A 9,509-nucleotide genomic window follows, 5' to 3' on the forward strand; every position below is an offset into this window, starting at 1 on the left:
TTAGGCGCGCTCTCCACGGATACGGCGAGCCAGCTGGATGTCTTTGGGCATGATGGTGACCCTCTTGGCGTGGATGGCGCACAGGTTGGTGTCCTCGAACAGACCAACCAGGTAGGCCTCGCTGGCCTCCTGCAGGGCCATCACAGCAGAGCTCTGGAAGCGCAGGTCGGTCTTGAAATCCTGGGCGATTTCTCTCACCAGGCGCTGGAAGGGCAGCTTGCGGATCAGCAGCTCGGTGGACTTCTGGTAACGACGGATCTCCCTCAGAGCCACGGTGCCGGGCCTGTAGCGGTGAGGCTTCTTCACGCCGCCGGTCGCCGGGGCGCTTTTACGGGCAGCCTTGGTGGCGAGCTACTTCCTGGGGGCTTTGCCACCGGTGGACTTACGAGCAGTTTGCTTGGTTCTGGCCATGACGCTAACTTCCTACGTTCAGTTGGAGTTTAGATTGGCTTGAAGAGTTTCCGAGTTTAGCTTATAAAGCCCTGGTCGTGCTCCGATTGGGTGGTGACTATAGACGAGCTCATTGGCTCGTTGTCACCTCCTTCTCCGGCTGCCATTGGACACGAGCCCTGTCCACGCCTTAAATTCCGCCATAAATTCAAACATTTTGTTTGCCCCCTCCCCAAACAGCTGGCTTCAAAGAGATATATCCTTTAACTTTTGTTAAAGATAATCTATCCTTTAATTTTCAATTTTAATGGGCTTCATTGGCATTGAAAACAACCGTTTATATTGCCAAAGCAAGTGTAAAGATAACACAAATAAATAAAGTAATCTACTAGACTAAAGAGCTGATAACTTAAAATGAAAATAAATGTGGACTTTGCAGTTTAAAAATATATATACACAAGTAGGCCTAAATGAGAACTGTGTAAACATTATGTACAGAGATCAGCAGGTTGCAAAGAGTGCAGATACTTATTTACATCTTTATGGTGGTTGTGTTCTATTGGACGTCCTGTTGTCCTCTATCCTTTATCTACTTCCATCATTAGTTGTCCCCGCCAAGTTCATACAAATGAACCAAACAAACATTAACTACATATCGAAGAACACGGTTGATTTTTAAAACCTTAAAGAACTGAATATTATTTTGAATGCTGAAAATGTCACATCATGAGGAATGTTTCTGTCACAACTATGTGTATCGTTGGTGCGTTTTCTCTGCCTCATGTACATAAGATAAGAATGAGGACATTTCACAACATGAGACTCACAGCGCAGACAAACAGAGGATGGAGTGATGCATTGCTCTTTTGGAGAGAGGTGGTTGGCTCTTAAAAGAGCCTTTGGGGTTGAGGAGCTGAAGCCGCAGTGGGACGTTTACTTTTTGGCGGGCTTCTCGGTCTTCTTGGGGAGCAGCACTGCCTGGATGTTGGGCAGCACACCACCCTGAGCGATGGTCACACCGCCCAGCAGTTTGTTCAGCTCCTCGTCGTTACGGACGGCCAGCTGCAGGTGACGTGGGATGATACGAGACTTCTTGTTGTCGCGGGCGGCGTTACCGGCCAACTCCAGGATCTCAGCAGTCAGGTACTCGAGCACAGCGGCCAGGTAGACCGGTGCGCCAGCGCCCACACGATGGGCATAGTTGCCCTTGCGTAGGAGTCTGTGGACACGGCCCACAGGGAACTGAAGCCCAGCGCGAGAAGAACGGGTCTTTGCCTTGGCTCTGGCCTTACCTCCAGTTTTACCTCTTCCTGACATGGTTCGGTTCAGAATGAACGTTAACAAGCTGATAAAAAAAGAGGTGATAATAGTTCTGCTGCTCAGAGTGTCGTTCTTATAGCTCGCCATGAAGGCGTTCATTGGCCACCGGCTCGATGTCACCTCATCCCATCAACGAAGAGGGAGACTGTTTCACTTCCGTCTTGATGAACCTCCCTCGCGCGCCAGAAATCAAAGTTAAAATCGAACTCTTCTCATACGAAACTAGTATATACTATAAAACATAATAATAACTTCCCAACTAAGTACATAACAATAATAATGGTTATTATTATTATTATTATTATTATTATTATTATTATTATTATAGGAGTAGGCCTTAAGGCTATACTAAGTTGTGAAGTGCATTAGGCTATCCCAGTTCTCTGTAGTGCACTACTCCCGCATATTTCGATTCAAATAAACATAAGGGGAACAAAGGAACTACTCTGTATATGTTGATATTATAAGCAATTTTGTGGACACTGGCGTACCCTCTTCCGCACAAATCTACCGAGTGAGACACTTGGTAGCGTGCGTAAAAGTATGTGTAAACTAGGCCTAGTTGTCAAATCATTATTGTGTGTATGAGTCAGTGGTTGACACTGGTGTAAAGTAATTTCTAAAACACACACTGGACTTTTTCTGTTGTCATGGACGAAAATGCGCTTTTTAAGGGAAAGGTGGGTGGCTCTTAAAAGAGCCTTTTTGTGGTTTAACCCTTGTGTGGTGTTCGGGTCAACCGGACCCGTTTTCCATTTTTACTTGGTGAGAAATGGTACAAGAATACATTTGATCAATATGAAACTGCATGGCCTTGGCTTATTTTCTATGAAAAACATGTAAAAGTGCAAAAACATTTTTTTTACACATCCTACAATACCCCAACACATTTATGTCCTTCATAAGACCTTCGGGTCATTTAGGCCCGGATGCACAGAGACACACAGAAACATACACACACTCACACTGACACTCACTCACTCACTCACACACCTCTGCTCTAGCTTTCCCATGCCAAGAAGCCGTCTGCTCTCGCACTTTTTACCCTTTGAAGTGCAACATTGTAAACATTTTTACATGTTCTTGCACTGTACAGAACGTATGCAGCAACTGCAAAAAGTACATTTGAGGTACACACTGTCACATTCTGTGCTTCATGTGTTGTGTAGACAGGCATACCCATGCACACACAATTGTAGCCAGTGGTATTTCAGAATTATTTGGGATTTTTCAGACATAATACTGTATTTCGACAGTGACAGTGAAAACAGTGTACATTCCGTTCGTGTTTTGTGATTCAGCATTTGCAGACATTTTTGAGAGATGTATTTCATAGCTATTGGCAAAAACAATCTTAGTTTGGTTCTTTCATTTCTATTCTTGTTCATCACCTGTATTTTCTTTACAGCTTTGATTATAATTAGATAAATGTGAAATTCAATTGAGAATATAAAAAATATTAAACAGCAATGAAAAATATTAAAATAATAAACAGCAATGAAAACATTGTTTCATTAACATTTTTCCTAGATAAGAATGATTTATGACACCCAGGTCTTTATTATAGTGGATTTTGCATTTTCAAAGTTAGGGGCATCATGTGCGTAAAAACGCTTCTACTCATCATGCTGTCGTTCGGCCCCACCTATTCCCAGGGGTCTGACACGTTGTGGGTTGTTACTAAGCATCCTCTGCTCCAGCCTCTCCAAAGGGCAGCCCCCTATATCCACTAGAACAAAAGATATGCACTTTTGAATGTGTACACAGTACCTATTGTGCATTATTGGGTACAGTACCTGTTTGTGCCCACAGGAGGCGCTCTTTAATATTATGGGCTATTTTGGGGCTTTCTTGCGCCCTGAGTATACCCCCTTGTATGGGTCACCCTTGGGACTAGGAGCACCGTGTCAAGACAAGTGCTTTTAAAACCCCAATGATGTCCCGGGTCAACTGGACCCGAACACCACGAAAGGGTCCAAAAAGTGAACATCACACAAGGGTTAAGTGGTGTCACACTGTGAATGTTTACTTCTTCTTTGGGGCTGCCTTCTTTGCCTTGGGCTTCACGGTCTTGGGTTTGGCTGCCTTGGGCTTGGCTGCCTTGACGGCCTTTTTGGGGCTCTTAGCCGGAGCCTTCTTGACCGGTGTGGCCTTCTTGACCGGTGTGGCCTTCTTAGGGCTCTTGGTGGCCTTCTTGGTGACTGCCGCGGGCTTCTTTGCCTTCTTGGGAGACTTCTTGGCCACGGCGGGCTTCTTTGCCTTCTTGGGAGACTTCTTGGCAGCGGCGGGCTTCTTTGTGGCCGCCTTCTTGGGTTTCGGGGTGGCGGCTTTCTTCGCCGGCTTCTTGGCCGCCTCGGCAGCCTGTTTGTTGAGCTTGAAAGAGCCGGAGGCCCCGGTGCCCTTGAGCTGGAGAGTGGAGAGTGCCCTTGGTGACGAGGGTCTTGACGGCGACCTTAACGCGGGAGTTGTTCTTCTCCACGTCGTAGCCACCGGCCGACAGCGCCTTCTTGAGCGCGGACAGAGAAACACCGCTCCTCTCCTTGGATGCGGACACGGCCGTCACGATGAGCTCGCCAACGCTGGGGCCAGCTTTCTTGGGCCTGGCTGCTGCCTTCTTCTTGGGGGCCTTGGCCGGCGCGGGGGCTGGTGCGACTTCTGCCATGTCTGTAGAAAGTCTCGTTCGTTCCGGTATACCAACTAGTCTAAAAAACTGCTCTGTGAGAATGAAGCTCAACCCGGAGCAGGGGGCTGTCCTTAAACGCGGCATGAGAACCGTGCAGACTCAACCATCCCTGCTCAGCAGTCTTGGCTGCCGAAATGTTCGGGCGCCTGTGTTTTCTCCTCGCGAATAACAGGCTAAAAGTCATCGGCGGTGCCGAGCTGAGGTCCAAATGCAAACGGGCCAGCGAGCAGACTTGCCTCCGTTTAGAATAAAGTCATGTGAGCCGCGAAGGCTTCGTGTGTTTTGTTGTGACTCACTCAGATTCAGATTCAGATTCAGATTCAGATAACGTTTATTGCCATTATGCTTGACACATGTAGGAATTTGCTTTGGCATTTACAGAAGGTGCATTTTATGCTTTTTTCACATATACATGAACAAAACAAGTACAAATACAAATGCAAAGACAGGCAAAAACAGGACAACACAGGACAGACAGTGCATGAATAGTGCTGTATAAAAAGTGCAGTGCAGAGTTATTCAAGGTCCAGAGCATGTTCAGTCCTGGGCAGACTTGGAGGCGGGGGGGAGGGGGAAGCCAGAGTCATTTAGCAGCCTGGCGGCTGAGGGGAAGAAGCTAAGCCTGTGGCGGGCCTTTAATGCCTTAGGCAGCCGCAACCTTCTTCCAGAGGGAAGCAGGGTGAGGAGGCCGTGGCCGGGGTGGAAGGGGTCTGCCATGATCTTCCTTGCCCTCCTCAGAGCCCTGGTGTCATGCAGGGAGTTGAGGGAGGGCAAGGGACAGCCGATCACCCTCTCTGCTGAGCGTATTACCCGCTGCAACTTGGCCTTGTCCTTGGTCGTTGCAGCAGGGAACCAGGTGATGATGGAGTGGGTGAGGATGGACCATCATGGACCTCGGCAGCCTGAATTTCCTCAGTTGCCGGAGGAAGAACATCCTCTTCTGGGCCTTCTTCGTGAGGGCCTCGGTGTTCTGCTCCCACTTGAGGTCCCGGGAGATGGTCATGCCTAGAAAGCGGCATGACTCCACGGAGGCCACCGGGGCCTCAAAACCCCACAGTTCCACTGTCGGAGGGAGCGGTGCGCACAGCTTTTCCTGTGCTATTTGTCTCCTAAAGTGTCTAAAAATGCATACGATTGGGACCAGCACTGGTTGTCCAGGTTGCCAGGATGTCTGGCGAGGGAGTCCAACGGTTGAGGGTTCCCCGATGTGGTACGGGGTGTTTAAAATGTGAGCTCTTTTGGTGGCCGTAAAACACAGTCGCCGGGACGGGGCTGGGAACTTGTCCCTATGGATGTTTTTTTCGGGATGATGTCTCTCTCCTCTCCTTCATATTCATCTAGACAGGTCTAGACACGAGGTTATGGTTGATGTATGTCTACTGTGAGGAATCAATTGCGATATTATCACCAGCATTGTAATCCTGACACGATGATCCTGTGATTGTTGCACTACGACTTGTGTCGTCCGTCTCGATGGCATCAGCAGCGTTATGATGAATATGTTCGGCTACTAAAATAGATAGTAACTAGCCTTAACATTGCAATCATAACTTTATTTGTAATTAAATCAAATACAATTAAAATAATCCATAATTACAAATAGCATGTCCCTAGGTGTTGTTTCTCAATGGCGACGGAGTCTCCTCTCTCTCCACGTGTTTGTGGGTCTTGGTGGACCGGGGTGCTTAAATTACATTACATTGGTAGTGTGATAAAGCCCTAATATAATGGTTCTGGTTCTGGTGCTGCTTGGCTTGGCCTGGTTGATCTGCTGTGGTGATCTCCGCTGGTTGGGAGAAGCTTCCGACTCCAGCAGCGCACCTGAATCGTGTTCAGGCTCTTGATGAGCAGTGAGTGACAGAAAGACAGGCAGCGAGTTGTTTGACTAGTTTGACGTTGGCAGCACTTCCCCTCATCTTCATGGACACGACATCTCCTGTGAGGAAGCCTCCACAATCAATTGCCATATATTACCAGCATTGTAATCACTCAGCATCTTCAGAGATTTTACATTGAAAGTGTGATTTAGTCCGGGACTAAGCGGTTCAGTGTGTCTTAAATGATGTAAACTTTAACTGATTTAAAATCAGTTTCACTGGACATAACGACGGTGGTTCCACAAGGACCAATTTTTGGTTTTATTCTTTTTAATATTCACATTAACGGGATTATCTGTAAATAATTGTAAACTGCATCTATATGCCGATGACACTGTTGTGTATGCCATCGCCCCCAGGACTGACCCGGCTTCTGCATCACGGTCCTGCAGAGAGCATTAGTTCGGTTGCAGCTTGTGCTTAATGCTGGAAGACTCAATCAGCGCTTCGCTTTATCACAGGTGATGATGTCATACTGATCAATGTATTCTGTATCAAATGGTTGGCTGGACCGTTAAAATCCTGTAGATCTCTTTATTACTCCTTTAGTATGTAAAGCCCGACTACATAAACTCCCAGTTTACCTAACCTCATTATTACAATTCAAAGACAAACATTACCTAAATCGTTCCCAGACGGTTAACTCTTGAGGTAACCCAGCTCCCCACCAAATAGGGAAAATCCACCTTTAGTTTTGGTGCACCTAACTGCTGGAACAATCTACATAAAAGTGAGTACCTCCCTTGGTAGAAAATGGGATTGTTTCACGTAATATTATGTTTTTAACTGTATGGTATTTTGAATGTGTTGTCAGGCTAAATATTGGACAGGGTGCAGACCATGGTCTCGGTGTTTCCCGTTTAAAAAGGTTAAATAAAAAATAAAACCATCATGTAACCATTAAGAAATGAATCGGTATATCAACAAATATGTGTGTGCACAACGTTGTAATGAATTGACAAACGAGGGTCCGCGCTAAATCTCCAGCGCGTTCATGTGACAAGGTAAGGACTTCAGTCATTGAAGATCTAAACATCAAGTAATTAAACACAATACAACATTGTAGCACGCGAGATCAACTCGCTATGGAATTAGTCTTGTGTTGAAAGGGTGGGTGGCTCTTAAAAGAGCCTTTGGGGTTTGTGGAGCAGACAAACAATGCTGCTTAGTCTACTTGGAGCTGGTGTACTTGGTCACGGCCTTGGTGCCCTCGGACACCGCGTGCTTGGCCAGCTCACTGGGGAGCAGCAGACGCACGGCGGTCTGGATCTCCCTGGAGGAGGTGATGGTAGACCGCTTGTTGTAGTGGGCCAGGCGAGAAGACTCACCGGCGATGCGCTCGAAGATGTCGTTGACGAAGGAGTTCATGATTCCCATGGCCTTGGAGGAGCTGCCGGTGTCGGGGTGGACCTGTTTCAGGACCTTGTACACGTAGATGGCATAGCTCTCCTTCCTGGACTTTCTGCGCTTCTTGCCAGTCTTGCCGGCGGTCTTGGTGACGGCTTTCTTGGAGCCCTTCTTGGGCGCTGACTTCGCTGGCTCAGGCATGGTGATGATCGTTGCTTTTCAGGAACGAATGAAGGTCCACCGACCGCCTACCCACTATATGAAGGGGGATCTATGCAAATTAGACGGCTCCTGACACACGCTTCCAAAGCCGAGCTTGGCTCTGGTGCTCAACAAACAGACGCTTGCCTCACGGACATAATTATGAATTATCTGCGCGGGCTTCCACAAGTCTCCTCCCCACGCTGCTTTTACACTTGGCTGTTGGCTTGCCACGTTTCCTTCACACTGAGAAAATAAATACCTCAAAAAGAAGATTGAGAATACGAAAAGGATACAAATAGAATACCTAGAATAAGTCCCCTTATAATAATAATAACTATAATAATAACTTTTAATTGTATAGCACTTTCCTTGGAAACGTTGCCGCTCAAAGTGCTTTAATAATAATATAATCATATTTTAATTATTTAGTCATATAACGGCAATATTAAAAAGATGGGTTTTTAGTCTTGACTTGAAAATATTTGCAGAGGTTGCAATAGTATTATATAGTCTGTGCGCCCGCATGAAATTGTCTTTTTGGGACGGTAAATTGCAAGGACATGCATTACATGGATTACAGGCATTTATGTTCGTCTAGTCATAAACTATATAGATATGTGCGCAACAGAATATAAACTATTAGGTCTCCATGGAGGGAAATGGGAATGTTGGAACGTGGAGGGCTCTCATCTGCTTGTGAACTATTGATTTGGCAACTTAAATGTACTTCGTGTGCTGACAATGTACTGCTATTACAGATGGAATCAACTCTCTTGAGTGTTGAGATGGGTGGCTCTTAAAAGAGCCTTTGGATTCAGGTGTGGTGGTTGAGGTTCCGAAGGTTTAACCGCCGAAGCCGTACAACTAGCTAGCTCGCTAGCGTTATCTCTGGTGTACAGGCGGGAATATGTGACACACTGCAGACTGCATTCTGTGTCCATATCTGTCTGTGTCTGTTTGCTTAGGTACGCATGGCCTTGATGACAGCAGACTACTTCATGAACAATGTGAAGAATAATCCACTGGTGAGAGCCAATGATGACTGCAAGCCCATCATTATCAACGCACTGAAGGCCATGTATGACCTGAACATGAATGGGCCCTCCAGCTCTGACTTCGGCAACCCTCTGACCCGCCCTCGCCGCTATGCCATCTTAACCGCTGACATCACCGCTTTCTGACTAAAACTATCTCTGGATGAACCTCATGAACAGCTAGCTACTTACCACAGTTAGGTTAACTCGTATTTGAAAGTACAGAATGCCTGAGAGCCTTATATTGCATTATATTACATTATATTTTGAATGGTCATCTGGTGCCTGAATATTGTGTTTTCCTTTACATAAATAATGACATTTCCACCATAAATTGATGCAGAAAGGGCACAAATTGGTGCATATCAATTCACCAGAATGCAAGAAATTAAGTGTTTGATGTTTAAGGACCCCCAGACAGCCCTGCTTCATGGGTCCCCCCCGATGTCAAACACCACTGGTACCACCTCCGCCTCATTTTGAGCCAGGAAAAACCCTGATGGCCATGTTGGCATTCAAGTTGGCTAAACATAGCAGTGAGTCTGCCCTGCGTCTGGGGCTGTTTGACAGAGGCAGTTACAGTAGTAGTAGTAGTAGTAGTAGTAGTAGTAGTAGTAGTAGTAGTAGTAGTAGTAGTAGTAGTAGTAGTAGTAG

At 46.4% G+C, this 9,509-nt stretch overlaps 3 protein-coding genes and 1 pseudogene across 4 annotated transcripts; all 4 read right to left on the reverse strand.

Annotated features, from left to right (window-relative positions):
• On the reverse strand, positions 1 to 989 carry LOC308162472 (histone H3.2-like; the record flags this gene model as incomplete). Its single annotated transcript, XM_080536623.1, has 2 exons — positions 1 to 351; positions 984 to 989. The coding sequence occupies 2 exons, from the start codon at positions 987 to 989 to the stop codon at positions 1 to 3; spliced, it is 357 nt and encodes a 118-aa protein (XP_080392749.1).
• Positions 990 to 1,323: 334 nt separating this feature from the next.
• On the reverse strand, positions 1,324 to 1,707 carry LOC308162175 (histone H2A-like; the record flags this gene model as incomplete). The annotated part of the gene is made up of 1 exon (XM_080536300.1): positions 1,324 to 1,707. The coding sequence occupies one exon, from the start codon at positions 1,705 to 1,707 to the stop codon at positions 1,324 to 1,326; it is 384 nt and encodes a 127-aa protein (XP_080392426.1).
• Positions 1,708 to 3,735: 2,028 nt separating this feature from the next.
• On the reverse strand, positions 3,736 to 4,372 carry LOC308163140 (histone H1-like; annotated as a pseudogene). Its single transcript has one exon. The product of its transcript is annotated as a histone H1-like (transcript).
• A 3,068-nt stretch (positions 4,373 to 7,440) lies between these two features.
• On the reverse strand, positions 7,441 to 7,818 carry LOC308163136 (histone H2B-like; the record flags this gene model as incomplete). The annotated part of the gene is made up of 1 exon (XM_080537322.1): positions 7,441 to 7,818. The coding sequence occupies one exon, from the start codon at positions 7,816 to 7,818 to the stop codon at positions 7,441 to 7,443; it is 378 nt and encodes a 125-aa protein (XP_080393448.1).
• Positions 7,819 to 9,509: the final 1,691 nt, after the last annotated feature.

The sequence above is a fragment of the Nansenia antarctica genome (genome assembly GCF_963989245.1).
Source record: "Nansenia antarctica genome assembly, chromosome: 7".
Classification (NCBI taxonomy): domain Eukaryota; kingdom Metazoa; phylum Chordata; class Actinopteri; order Argentiniformes; family Microstomatidae; genus Nansenia; species Nansenia antarctica.